The following is a 13926-nucleotide window of genomic DNA, read 5'->3' as shown; positions in this document are numbered from 1 at the left end:
TTCCTAATAGGTTCGAGCTTTTTAGAAAATTTAAAATCAAACTCACTTCAGTGAAAGCTGAGATGTGATCAATGCCCAACAACAGAACTGGTTGTGATTAAATACTCTTTTGGTACTTGAAATCAATTGGAAAACCGATTTTAAGAACATTTATGCAGTGAATATGGGATAATTTGACAGGTAACGTTATCACAATTGAACTAAGATAATGAAGTTTATTGGGGAATTGGATTACAGTAATTAATACCACTCGACGTGCTCGTCGGCGGCGAGAGTTTGCCGGTTCGTTTCAGAAACTCCGACCAAAATTGGCGGAGGTAGTTATTTACAGCCAATGCGGAGGTAGTCGGGATATGTTGTATTCAGAGGCGGGATCTGGCGAGGATTTCTGTTTCGTGGGAGCCGTAGATGCCGCTGCTGCGAGATTGAGAGCGGTGGGTTTGCCGGGATGGCTTGGCGGTCTTCTGGGTCGAGTTGCAGAGGGCTTTGGCTAGAGCTCTGAGTTGAAATTTCAGGACCTTCGAGTTAGAGGACTTGGGAAGTGCTTCGAGGAAGACGACCTTCTTTGGTGTCATGAAGTGCGGCATGTTGTTCTTGCAGTGGGCGATTATGTCTTCTTCCGTTACTAATTCCGTCTTCTTCTTGGTGCATTCATGGAGGACGACGAAGGCGCAGGGTGACTCCCCCCATTTCTCGCTCGGCATCGCCACCACCGCGACTTCTGCCACGGCGGGGTGAGTGTAGACAGTGTTTTCGACCTCGACGGAGCTGATGTTCTCTCCGCCGGAGATGATCACGTCCTTGGACCGATCCTTGATCTCCACGTACCCGTCGGGGTGCATCACCCCCACGTCGCCTGTCCAGAGCCAGCCGCCGGCGAAGACCTTCTCGGTGGCGGAGGGGTCCTTGAAGTACCCCTTCATCAGACTGCTTCCACGGAGGACGATCTCCCCCATCGTCCGCCCGTCCCGCGGCACGCTCTCCATCGTCTTCGGGTTCTTAACGTCCGCCTCCGACAGCGTCAGCACGCTGACGCCCTGCCGGGCTTTCAGCTGCGCCCGCCGCTCCGCTGACAGCCGGTCCCACTCCTCGCGCCACTCGCAGACCAGAGCCGGACCCGTCGCTTCCGTCATCCCGTACGCGTGCGTCACGTGGAAGCCCAGCTTCTCCATCTTCTCCAGCAGCTTTGCCGGCGGAGGAGCTCCGCCGGTCAGCATCTGGACGGGTCGGGAAACGGGGCGGCGCTCGGAGGCTTGAGCATTGAGGAGGACGTTGAAGAGGAAAGGGACGCCGCACATGTGGGTCACGCGGTGGTCGGCGATGGCGCGGTACATGTCGGCAGCGTTGGGGCTTCTGATGCAGACGTTGGTACCGCCACGGGCAGCCATGCCCCACGTAAACGTCCAGCCGTTACAGTGAAACATCGGCAGGGACCACAAGTACACTGGCTCCGACCCCACCTCCCATTGCAACAGTAAGCTCAGAGTGCTGAGATAAGCTCCGCGGTGACTGTAAACGACGCCCTTCGGCGCCGACGTCGTCCCGGACGTATAATTCAGTGCAATGGGATCCCATTCATCACCCAGCTCGGGCAGCCTCCGGCAAGGATCCCCACCCCGAATCAGCTCCTCGTACTCGATAGCAATCTCGCAGATACGAACTCGGGTCGGGGCACCAATCTCGTCGATGAGAACAACAAGGGGCAGCTCCACCGCCGGCGGATCACCACCGCCGGCGCCGTTTCGAAGCAACTCCAGAGCCTTACAAGCGAGTGGCACGTACTCGTGATCAACAAACAAGATTTTCGCTCCGGAGTGCTTCAAAATGGTGGCGACCGTCTTGTAATCCAATCGGGTGTTAATGGTGTTAAGCACTGCGCCAGCCATGGGAACGGCGAAATGCATCTCGTACAGCGCCGGGACGTTTGGCGCCAGCACTGACACAACATCGTTCTTGGCGACGTCGAGCGAGAGGAGAGCGGAGGCCAGACGCCGGGCTCGCTCATACGTCTCCCCCCAAGTGAAGCTGGTGTGGCCGTAGACGACAGAGGTACGGGAGGAGTACACGACCGCGGCCCTCTCCAGGAAGGTAACCGGGGACAGCGGCAAGTAATTGGCCTCACACTTGATCAACTCCTCCATTGCAAACACCTCCGCTCGATGCTGTTCACAGCAACAGAAGATCAAAGGGGAAGAGCAGACAAAGACAATGAGGAATGCAGAGAGGTGTTCGACGGTGTCCTCAGAGAGGGAGAGCAAAGGCTTATATATAGGTCCCAGGTCGAGTGAGATGGAGAAGATTGAGTGTGGGGAAGGGGAAGGGGAAGGGGAAGGGGCCAGATGTGGAAACTGGTGAGGAAATTGCACAGATGTTGCACTAGCAATTTGCCCTACGGGTTTCAACTCTGTGAGTGACTTTGAACATTGACCACCAAGATTCACACCCTTGAGTGAGACCCTTCACATTTTTGCACTCTCTCTCTCTCTCTCTCATGGGTTGCACCCATTCGTTTGTCTTTTGCCTGTTTGAAGTAAGAGCCTCATTGATTCCTCTCTCTCTCTCTCTCTCTCTCTCATGGGTTGCACTCATTCATTAAATTGGCTTGTAAATTTTGAGTGTTTAAGGTTAGCATTGAAGGAGAGATCAGCAGCAACTTAGTCTGCTAAATATTGATTATTAGGCAAATCTCTGATGCATATTTGTAGCCTGTAGGTGAGGAATTGAATTGAATCCTCCAAAAATAAACATCTGCAATGCGTCTTTCATTTCTAACCATGACATGGAACACATGGTACCAGAGCTTCAGTGAGACACGGGTCTTTCATTTCTAACCATGACATGGAACACAAGGTGCTAGAGCTTCATTGAGACATGGGAGTTGTGAAACACGTTTTTTTGTCTGTGGAATGGATGGGTTGTATCTAATAAGGAGCAACTATTTTCCCTTTTCTATAAAAAAATTTAAATAATTTTTAAAAAATGTATATATGATGTAAAAACTAACGCGTCGAGAGGTGACTAAGTCTGGTTGAACCAAAAATAGTACCATTTTTTAAAAAACTTTAAAAAAAAATGTTCCATAGGAGATGGGAGGATTGACCTATCTAGTCGATCGGTTCGTAGATTAAATGAATAAATCCAACCTAGTCATGAGTTCAACTAGTTCAACTAATTGATTCAAATTGTTTTTGTCGACTTTGGTGGAAGGTAGATGCTTAACATCTTCAATATATTTTTAAAAGGCTTTTTTTTTAAACCCTAAATTTCAAATACAAGCCTCTTAGATATCAAAATCTCCGTTGCTAATGTCGGTTAACATAATTGTTTAGTATAATTGAAAATGATAACTTTTACTTTTATTAGATATTACTAAAAAATTAAATTTTTAAAAATATAAAACATAAATTAAAAACAATTCATCTTCTTCTTCTTATCCATCAGTAAATGTGAAGAGAGAAATGACAGGAGAGCACCACCTTTTCCCTGCTAAGGGGAGAGCACTACCCTCATACCAAAAACAAGGGAGAGGAGGTTTCCTTCGATTTATCCATCAATTTAGTTAATATAATTTATTGTTATAATAAATTGTCTGAGATTTGTGTAATTCATAGTTTAATCTAATCTAAAACTCAACCCTCATCCTAAAACAAATTGGGAAAATCATTAAAAAATGAACTAAAATCAATCCTTTCATAACTATAGGGCAATAAACACAAGAGCTACCTAGAACTAGGACATGTTAGTCACATCAGGTCTCTAGATTACTCCCGAACCTTTCTTTTTCAATGCAAATGACCTATCTCATGAATGAGATGTGTTGGTCCAAAAATTTCTTAAACCAACAAAATCCCCTAATCGCCTATACAAGGTTTATTGGTCTAAAATATAAAAATCATGTATAGGTTAATAAAAACTTTAATATAAAACCTCAAGCAGTGTTCTTTACCCCATTGTGGTTTATCGTAATTCAAATTCAAATAAATCAAAATTAGGAACATAAGAATTGGAACTACATATCAGTCAGAGTGGTTCTGTCCACTCTTGCAGGCGGTAGTTTTTCGCACCTAACAGATCGGTTTGTTGGGTGTATTGGCTAGCCGTTGTCATGGTATCAGAGCTGGGCATGCCACGTCCCGCGTTCGAATCCCGTGAGAGGTGGTCAAGAATGGATGGGGTGGGTGTCAAAGTGGTTCTGTCCACTCTTATAGGTGAAAACTTTCTGCACCTAACAGATTGGTCTGTTGGGTTGTATTGGCTAGCCGTTGTCAGTATCAACCAACCTAGTGTCACTTTTTTTTTTTGTAAAGCATTGTTGATTTTAAATTTTGGGAACTATTAATTTAATATAATTTTTTAAATTTTTACTGATGAACTATGTTTTTCTCTTTATTGAATAATAAACAGACCGGAAGGGTTGCTCGATAGATGAGAATTTTAATTTTAAAATAAATCATTAAAATTATATAAAGACCAGGGACTAGGATTAAAAAAGAAAGGAAAGTTAACTAGAAAAATGTTATTTAAAATTTATCCAAATAAAATAATATTCTAAAATTTAAATAATATTCTATAAAAAAATAAAAAAACTTTGAATTATGAAAGAGTTATTTTCAAGAGAAAATGGGCTCAAAGTCTCTTACAATTAGAAAATAAAGAAATATTTTTTTAAATATCCAAGTAAAAAGGGGCATCTATTTATAAATAAATCATTAAATGAAAATAATACAAAAAATGAATTATTCTTCATATTATAAACTTACGGAGCTTAGGAAATATTTATTAAAGAAATATTTTTTAAAATATCCAAGTAAAAAGGGGCATCTATTTATAAATAAATCATTAAATGAAAATAATACAAAAAATGAATTATTCTTCATATTATAAACTTACTGAGCTTAGGAAATATTTATTAAAGTCACACTTTGAGCTTGGAAATAAAATATAAAAAATGGTGTAGTTGCCGCTTGCATTGGGGTTAAAGTAAAACTGGTCTCTTTTGTACCACCTAAGAAAGAGACACGTGAGATGGGCCCCTCGTCCCTCGTTATCGGATGACTTTTAATGACCGGGCCCACCACCTGCCTCAGACATCCTGTCTTGTCTGTTCGGAAGTTGGGTCCGGTTCACAAAAGGTTTGGGAATCGTGGTCGGGTCAAATATCAAACATTGTTCCCGCGTTTTCTTGTCAACGTAGTGGTCCAAATCACGCGACCGGGACGACGGGGGAGCCTTCGCGGCAGCCGTCTAATAGCCCGGTCAAGCACGTGATTTCTGTTGGTCGAACTCGGTCGGACCCCACTGGAAGGGTAATCTAGACAATTCACACCCTGAACCTTAAACCCTGAACGAGCTCGGAATTCAAAAAGAAACAACAGAGACAACTCTTTTGGAGCAGTTGGGGTTTCTTTCCACCAGGGTGAAGGTCTTCATTATCTGGAGAAAAATTAAGCTGTCGTGGCAGCATTTCTGGTTCATTCCAAAGTAGATTCAAATCCAAAAAGCAGAAACATAATATGTGGTTGGTAATTATCGACTTCTTTTTCCAGGACACACAGAACCAAGAATCCTTTAATGGAGGATCGGAACAAGAGAGAGACAAATACCAATTCAAGATTTTAGTGGTTGGTTATAGTGGATAAGATTGAAGCTAACCGACCATGCTAATGGTCGTCAATAGCCTGTGAGTGTGAACAAGCTCAGAATTCAGAAGGAAACAACAGCGAAAACTCTTTCTTCCTGGCGTTTCACGAAGTGGAGCTGTTGAAGGTCTTCATTATCTGCAAAAAGTTTAAGCTGTCGTTGCAGCATTTCTGGTTCATTCCAAAGTAGATTCAAATCCAAAAAGCAGAACCATATCTGGTTGTTTACACTTCTCTTTCCAGGATGAAAAGAAGGAAGAATCCTTTAATGGAGGATTAGGACATGAGAGAGACAAATACTAATTCAAGATTTTCTTTTCAAACTTTGATCAGTCCGCGAGTGAGATATGCTTCTGTCAGATATCATTCTGCTGTCTTTTGTGTGGAAAACGAATTTTTATCCTACAATCTAGGGACAACTGTGTGGCAGGCAAGGTTATGTTTTCTCCATTAAGAAGCCGACCTCCTATCAAGGTTCTTCTTGGCTTTGTGCAATTGGTAACAGTTTGAGACCACCCTTTGAAAAACCATTTCTCATGATAAAACGGTTAACATCCGCCACTTGAATGAGCTTTCATTCGTCTGAATTCATATTTTGAATTTTCCGGATTTGGATTTATTAATCCACGCGAGAACTACTCTTACTAAAGACATCATTTGAGATTGTTATAGTAACGAAAAAAGAGTCACTTTCCGGCTGCAACCATGCTTACACACACGACATAAACCCTAAGTGGAGGAGTATCAATCCCTCATGGGTACGTGCAGCATGTGGGGGGAGTCAATGCCCTAGAAAAAAATGGAATCTTGGACCCCGCTTAATAAAAGATGTAGCATGTCACACACCCCCACTTTCAGTCAAATTCGTGACACATGATTTTTGAGTGGCAACAAAAATAATAATAATAATAAAGAGTACTCATATTATAATTAAAAATTATTCAATAAAAAGCCAAAAAATCTGAAAATATTTTTTGACAAAAAAAAAGGTGATGGTCATGTCACTAATCTCATGGGCCTCATGATGATGTGATCACCTTGGATTGATTTTAATTAAACGAGAGTCACGAATTCTAATATAGGCTTTTGTTATGGTCTAATATAGCCGCACCAGTGGTTCGCAGATCATCCACTATCTCCCTCGAGACAGGTAGGGCCAGTGGGCATCGATACCATGTCTACTTCAATTCCAGCAGCAGCCTTTCTGGTCAAAGTAGTCAAACGTGTGATTCTCACGTGGATAAAGAGGTTCTCTTTAAATGTGGATTCTATGGTTCATGGTTCATGGTTCGGAATTCCACTCAGGGAAGCCAAAAATTAGAATTAATCATTAAATTTGAATAAAAAACTTATAACTTGATTTGACATTGTAGTGGGCCTTGTCCCATCAAAATGTGTACAAGTGAATAATGAAAACCCATTTAATAGAGACATTTGGGCCCAATGTGCAGGTCCAAGTCCAATAACAAATATAATTTATTTAAAGCATGGAGAATAATTTAATTTACCATCTTTTTAATTTATTAATAAAAAAAATTGAAAGGGGATTTGGACCGGACCATTTCGAGTCGGTTTACAGGAGCAGTTCGGTCAGGTGCATCGCCGATACGGGTCGGATTTCAGGGCTTTGGATGTTTCTTATCGACCAGTCAGACCGATGCCTCTTCGACTTCGCCGGCGAGGGTAATATATAATTGTCCCGGTTCGCATTTAGCGAGAGTTTTGCATCAGCGGAGAAGGGACTATGTCGGAGCAGTACGGGCGAGTCGTTGGAGGGAGGCTGACCTTCAAAGGCGGAGAACTCGCCGCACGAAAATCCATCGAGAAGAAGAAGAAGAAAAAGAAGAACAAGGACAAGCAGGTGTCTGACGAAGGCCACGAGGAGATCGTAGAAGGCGTCCCGGTCGAAATGGAGGGAACTCAGAAGGAAGATATTTACACTATCGACGCCGCCAAGCGGATGAAGTACGACGAGATCTTCCCAGTCGAGACCAAGAAATTCGGGTACGATCCCAAGTCCAAGTCGCGGTCCGTGGAAGAAGCTCTGGACGATAGAGTGAAGAAGAAAGCTGATCGTTACTGCAAATGAGGTTGGGTTTTCATCTTCTGTTTAATTCATGGTTTAGGTTTCTTTGAGGGTTTCGTTTTGTTGTGGTATCTGAATTTGCTATCTCGATTCAGGATCGAATTCTTTTCTTCGGTTCCTAGGTTTCGTGGAAATTTTGGGAATTTAGTGACATATAGGTCTTGTAGGTTGAAAAGATAGATATCTATTAACTTAAAGCATAAGATAAATGACATCTTCACGGGTGGTAGTGAATCTTTACTTCGTTGAACTAGAACTACTGAGGACATTAATAGCAGTAGTTAAGGTTGGATTTTGGTTCTCTCTGCCCCTCATTGAACTACCTTATCGATTGGCCTAACAATAAATTTTAACAATGTACAAACAAATTCAGACTTGAGATTCTCCCTCCCCCTTGTCTGCCTCTGAACTTTTTATTGCTGAGTAATCTGCCTTTAGGGCTATGAAACTTCACAAGAAATTGGCCTGATTTTTCCTTTTAAAGGGTCAGATTGTGCTTAAGAACATTTCCAACAACAAAAAAAAAAAAAGATTGTGCTTAAGAAAGCTTTGGCCTACTCAAGCATGAGTTAATAATAATCCCTACATAACTAAGGGAGATCAGGGTGCCCCGAGGAAATTCCACTTGAGTCAGGAGTTGTTGCATTGCAACATTCCCTTGTAGTCCTCTATCATGTCTCTTAATTCATTCTGTGGCCACTGTATGTGAAACCTTGAGATCTAGATTACTCGATCAAGTGATCATTTGGTTGACTCTGGGATGTTCCATTGTGGAGGATGTCATGTATTTTTGGACCACTCTACACCATCAATTGATGTGAATTTGTTGTCATAAGGCTGCTGTGAAACCTTAAGGATTTGAACTCGTTGGAAAGTGGCTGCTTAAGCCGACTATTGTAAAATTCATAGAGTACAGATACAGCTATTGGATGTTGTTATGTGCATTGATCTTTTATAATTCGAGTCTGATGGAAACATCATATACATAATCATTAGCTACTCATAACATTTTAGAACCATTATATAAAGCAAGTTGTTTTGTTCAACTTTAATTTGTTGGTAAATGAGATGTAGAGAATTTATAATGACTGTTTACACAGTATTATTTAACAAATTTGTTCTGTTGTTTTACTTCTGTTTACTTGGAGACATTGAATCGAATATTTAATTCTTGTTTCTTTCCCTGCTGTCGTTCCCAAATTCAAACTATATAGAACTATTTGGCATGCTAAATTTCTCTGTTATGCACCAGTCCAACTCCTGTTTTGGAAGTTCTGCTGCTACATATCTGTATAATATGCCTGTCAAAATAGTCTTAATTCTTATGGGGAGGGGGAGGGGGAGGGGGAGGGGGGGAGATGAGACTGAGCTTGTGATCTTTTTTTTGCTCAATGGAGCTGTTTTCAACTGTTCATTAGTATTCATCATTAGCGAATGTTTACTTGCTTTCAGATACAGGAAGACGAGGCTTTTTTGCAGTCTTTTCAGCGTATGTAGTTTTAGAGGATTGGGCTGATACATTTTCGATTTGCTCTTCCGTAGGCAATCTCACTTTGGAGGTTTTATGTTAAGCAGAAGTGATGCACAACAGAATTTCACCATGTGGGTAACAATGTCTTTGAGGTGGCAAAGGAAGCATTTGTACAGTTGGAAAGCCTCCCCTTTTTAACTGTATTGCCCATTGGATTGTATAATCTTTCATACTGCAGTACAAGAGAAATTGAGCGAGTCAGGCTCTTTTTTCTGCTATTTTCTGGATTCAGTTTATCGTTTGGTTGTATAATACTGATATACGTGAAAACATGCTTCTATCTGCTGGTGATAAATGGCACCTCACTCACTGGTACTAATGCTGTGGTGGACTGCTGATGGTTATAGACTTATAGTCATTACACATAACAAGATTATGCAGGCCGCTCAGTTCTTAATATTTTATCTAATACTGCTTGCATAGCTCAAACTGCAATCTTCAGCAGCTAAGTTTTGGGCTTTTTTTTTTTTTTTTTTTTTTATGTTTCCGAAGCTCATAGTCTATCAATAGAACAAAGATTATATGTCATCTCTTTGGAGAAATTTTATGGCTTCACTGAATTAGAAAAGCTCTGAAGTTTGAAGAACATTGTATGACCTTTTAAACGCCGTTTTCTGTAAATGAACTAATTGTTTCAGACCCAGTCACTTTTCTGCTGGTGGCAGTCTGGTTTGAACTACATTGATTTAATTATATAATCCCCATTTAAAGAACTAGATGAATCAATAGTTTATAATTTATGCATTAAAATATGTCAAACACTGTCACCAAGTTTCTAATGTAGATTATATCAGCAATTTTATCCCAATTTAATCAGCATCAACTTAGAAAATATGATGGCAAGAAGTAGAAGAAGACTGAACATGCTATGAAATAAGATTCATGAACTAGAAAAATAATTCATGAAATCAAGCTAAATATAGTTGAGAAGATTCAGAGAAAGCTCTCAGGATGATAGATGATCTATGATGATATACCAGGCTAATTTTTAAAAAATGGGATCCGCATTCTTCAGTGCTATTCACCTAGCCATGTTTTTCTTTTCTTCTGTTACATGGAATGTAGCAAAGAATAAGAGAAGCAGAACTATTACAAAACCAGGCCGAGAGTCTCCTCGGCTCTCATTGATTCCACCACCCAAGGCTGGTCTGCACTTTATGCTCATCTCTTCTTTGACCTTTCACCCCCTTCGTGCTCCTTTCTTCTGCCATTCATGTGCTTCCTGAAATCATTTCCGAGGTTGAGAAACTGCAAGAGGGTCAAGGTGGCCACGTTGAAAAAGCACTAAGCTCTTTCTCTGCTTTTCTCCTTCTTTCTCTCCTATCATTTGTACTTGAAACCTCGCTGAAACCGATGGTTGTCAGCATTACTACAGTCGGGTGAGTGGACTCTCTATTGTTCTACACGATTTGACCCTTGGAGTTCTTATCTTGTCCCTTTTCTTTGATTAACTTTACGATAAATTTTCAGGTATATATGGTTTTCAGTTTTCTCATCCCTGTCTGTTTTGTCTGTGGACAAATTGTGGTTGATCATATGCATACAGTGGCAGGCATGCTTCAAATTTACATCATCTTTCGCACTATGGTGTTAAGAAGCGAATTCAAATCTCTCTGTGTCATTTCGTCGACAAGTTAGCATGCAGAAGCACAGTGCAGTGAAACCCTTGTATATTATAGACATGGTTATCCTCTACATCCGTTAAGCCTCAATACAGCTAGCCGTGACGAGATATTTTATTTTTCAAGCTATTATTTCAAATAGACAGATGATTTGTGTAAGCTTCTCTGGGGAAGGTACCGGTTTTGGTTATGAGATTCGCTAGAAGACATGGAATAAGAAAATTCCTTTGCATGGTTTCTGCTAGCAGAGATACATGAGATGAGAAACTATCAAACAAAACTATTGTATTTCTGTTTTGTTTCATCTGTATAAGCATCCTCTGTAAGTCGGCGTCCAGTAATCTGGCCCGGTGTTCTCTCTGTAAATTTGTGGTGTACAGGAGATTGGAACAAGACAAAGTCCTCTGCTCCTCAGGTCAGGCTTCGCCTCTGAGTTATCCCTTTCTAGCCCTCCCCATGAAGTGTGATCCTGAACGCCATTGATTAAAATCTCAGAATATACGTTTTTCTATTATATAAGTAATGCTGGGTGTGAGAAGATGAAGGCTGTTTAACCTACCTTGCTTGCACCAGACTTCAAGTATGGGTTGCTGAGTAGCTACATATGGAAAAGGAAGAGAAAAAATTAAACAACAGCAATTAGTATAATCTTTGGGGATAAAATTTCTTTCAATATTCATTCGTTTATTTACTTCCGCAAAACTGGTACTCGGTGAAAGATTTTACCTGAACTTGCTCTTGCAAGAACTTGATATACCCAATTGCTTCCAGTAACACAGAAGCAGTGTCCGTCTGAAAGAAGCAAACCATGATACGGATTTCAGATATACCATCGTGATCCAAGGTTTTTTTTTTTTTTTTTGAATTTCTTGTTTTCTCTTTACCTTTCCAAATGGTGATACAATCTGTTGTAGGGCTGGAATTCGATCTCCCAACTTCACCTTCGGAGCCTGCACCTGTAATATTTTACAAGCTTTGATCGTTATACGACTGTAAGAGCTAAGAAACTTCAATTACATGCAATGAGAACTGGATATACATTTAGTATAGCTTTTCTTCCTCTTCTTCTTCTTTTTTTTTTTTTTTTTCTCTAATTTTTTCTCACCTTAGGAGATGAAGCTGTGGAGCCCTCATTCTTAGGCTTTTTGAAGAGGGTTTCTGAGTTGTCTTCAGATCTCTTCTTCTTGCCTTCGCTGGGTGTTCCTGCGCCTTTACCATTGCCTCTAGTCTGCTTGCACCATGTTGATTATTAACCGAAGTGTAGCAGAAAAAAACTTGTAGTAGTCTGAAACAGTTTTTTTTATCTTCCTTTAGTTTATGTGAAAAGAAACAAGCTCGAGCTTACCAGTGAAATATCTTGTCCTTGCTTCTTACTCTCCGGCGGAATCGAACCCTTCAGACTATGCTTAGTCGAAGCTTGCAAGTCCATCAATGGCTTGCTCAAGCAGCCTCCGAAAGATATCAGGTCCGCAAAGTGCCTTGTTTGCGACCATGGCACATCTGATAATCCGCTGTAGTGCTTACTATTCTCTCCTGTTACTGAAGGACCATGTGAATACCCAAGTCCAACACTGCTCATCGGCCTCGTGAAGGAAGACGGAGGATCCGACAGGTCCTGGTGCTGGTTCTCTCCTTTCAGTTCATGCCCGTAGCACTGAAAGTAACTCGGATTTCCATTAATCGCAAATGGTCCATTACCAGAATAAAGAGATGAGTTGTGCTGTTCTTGTTTCATTTGGGGGATCAAACCAGCTTCTGGGTATCGATCGCTGGAAGAGTTCAAGGAGATATTGCACGCGGAAGGTGTAATCTGACGGCTCAACTGCGGATCCGGCGGTGCAATCGACCAGTTAACCAAGTCAGTCAAGTTGGCTGAGCTTTCGTGTTCCATGGAGCTCCCGTCGTAGTTATTTAGTTGTTTCTCCATACTGTGAAAAGCTGGCGATCTCGAGAATTCCCAGCTGTTTTCCGCTTTCTTCATGTAATCATAGGGCGGCTCGAACATCTCCGTCGTCAGGTTTTTGGAGGTCAGTGCGGCAAGGAAGTTGTCGTTGTCGTCTTGGCCGCTACGTAAATCTTTGCTCGTTCCAATGCCTCTGCAGAAACAGAAAACTGAGCTTGAAAAAATGCTAAGAGGAATTGAACCCAGAACGAATTTTGATAGTTCTGGGTCGTTTTTAAGCTTCAGTGCTGCAACTATAGGAAATAGAAGAAGAAAAAGAAGAAGATGAGCAGAAGTAAGATGATGCTAGAAATCTGAGAAGCTACTGTAGGTTTCCATGGCTGCCAAGATTGAGAAGAAGACTTGAATGGATTGGCAAATTTGGTAAAAAGGCCTCTGAATTCTTTGAATGAACTTTTTCTTTTGCACCAACCCATATGGATGTCTTTTTCTAATGTTGCTTTAACAGTATATTCTTCCTCCACTCAACCCAAATCATTCATGCAGACACCAAGACGGCCATTAACGAAGGACTTACAATAAAACCTCGCTCCATAGATGATTCTCCGAAGCAGGTCCTCCAGGCAAATCAGCCGTCGCCGCCGACGTGGGCTCTGGGAGATCACGCGGGGAGTCGTCACTGAGGCACGAGTGATTGGAGGCATTGGTGAAGGAGGTGGAGATGGAGATATCCTCCTCGCAAGAGGAGTTGGAGGGTGGATTCCTGGGCTGCCATGGGTGAGGATTAGACCAGGAAGGCTGAGGACTTGAATGGAGCTCCCACCAGTTGGGCGTGGAAGACGAAATAGCAATTGATGTTTCAGAGCACTGCTCCCCCATAGCGTCTGCTGTTAAGAAGAGAAGGAAAAGTGTTGTATAGGAGGACTTTGGGCTCTCTGGGTTTCTCTTTATTGGGTTTGGTGTAGTGGGGGGTTTTTAAGGAGTTATCCAGTGGGAAAAGAATGTACGTATGGATTTAATTTATCAGAGGCAGACAACAGAATATGCACAATTCTGGTTTTCCACTAAGCATGTGTGCAATAATTATACAAAGGGTGGTGTGAGAGGAGGGCATGGTGCTCAAGGTTAGTTTGGTTTCTTGGACT

The 13926-nt window shown here is 41.7% G+C and overlaps 3 protein-coding genes across 4 annotated transcripts; 1 reads left to right on the top strand and 2 right to left on the bottom strand.

Moving 5' to 3' along the window:
- Positions 1-195: 195 nt before the first annotated feature.
- LOC137938993 (trans-cinnamate:CoA ligase, peroxisomal-like) lies at positions 196-2289 on the bottom strand. Its single transcript, XM_068784145.1, has one exon. The coding sequence runs from the start codon at positions 2139-2141 to the stop codon at positions 363-365; it is 1779 nt and encodes a 592-aa protein (XP_068640246.1). The 5' UTR covers positions 2142-2289; the 3' UTR covers positions 196-362.
- A 5016-nt stretch (positions 2290-7305) lies between these two features.
- Positions 7306-9551, top strand: LOC137939210 (uncharacterized). Of its 2 annotated transcripts, none has more exons than XM_068784435.1 (2): positions 7306-7729; positions 9178-9261. In XM_068784435.1, exon 1 carries the CDS (start codon positions 7384-7386, stop codon positions 7726-7728), a length of 345 nt encoding a protein of 114 aa, XP_068640536.1. In that variant the 5' UTR covers positions 7306-7383; the 3' UTR covers position 7729; positions 9178-9261. The 2 variants fall into 2 exon arrangements, with proteins under 2 accessions (XP_068640536.1, XP_068640535.1); XM_068784434.1 differs by lacking the exon at positions 9178-9261 and adding an exon at positions 9268-9551 and having other exon boundaries at positions 7310-7729.
- A 1403-nt stretch (positions 9552-10954) lies between these two features.
- Positions 10955-13673, bottom strand: LOC137939552 (uncharacterized). Its single transcript, XM_068784831.1, has 7 exons — positions 13359-13673; positions 12224-12974; positions 11984-12106; positions 11763-11834; positions 11605-11670; positions 11438-11476; positions 10955-11347 (listed from the first exon to the last, which is right to left on the bottom strand). The coding sequence occupies exons 1-7, from the start codon at positions 13658-13660 to the stop codon at positions 11180-11182; spliced, it is 1521 nt and encodes a 506-aa protein (XP_068640932.1). The 5' UTR covers positions 13661-13673; the 3' UTR covers positions 10955-11179.
- Between the last annotated feature and the right edge of the window lie 253 nt (positions 13674-13926).

The sequence above is a fragment of the Aristolochia californica genome, unplaced genomic scaffold, assembly GCF_029961685.1.
Source record: "Aristolochia californica isolate CCGP_79_NKW_82.1479 unplaced genomic scaffold, dmAriCali1.0.hap1 SCAF_8, whole genome shotgun sequence".
Classification (NCBI taxonomy): Eukaryota; Viridiplantae; Streptophyta; class Magnoliopsida; order Piperales; family Aristolochiaceae; genus Aristolochia; species Aristolochia californica.
This window is presented reverse-complemented; position numbering and strand designations above follow the sequence as displayed.

What these genes read in the sequence shown, in the direction of transcription:
- LOC137939552 (XM_068784831.1), bottom strand. Translation starts at nt 13,660, where the DNA reads ATGGGGGAGCAGTGCTCTGAAACATCAATTGCTATTTCGTCTTCCACG. An exon ending in CTATGGAGCGAGGTTTTATT is followed by an intron (nt 12,975 to 13,358) that starts GTAAGTCCTTCG and finishes CTGTTTCTGCAG; the next exon opens with AGGCATTGGAACGAGCAAAG. An exon ending in CCACAGCTTCATCTCCTAAG is followed by an intron (nt 11,835 to 11,983) that starts GTGAGAAAAAAT and finishes AAAATATTACAG; the next exon opens with GTGCAGGCTCCGAAGGTGAA.
- LOC137938993 (XM_068784145.1), bottom strand. Translation starts at nt 2,141, where the DNA reads ATGGAGGAGTTGATCAAGTGTGAGGCCAATTACTTGCCGCTGTCCCCG.
- LOC137939210 (XM_068784434.1), top strand. Translation starts at nt 7,384, where the DNA reads ATGTCGGAGCAGTACGGGCGAGTCGTTGGAGGGAGGCTGACCTTCAAA.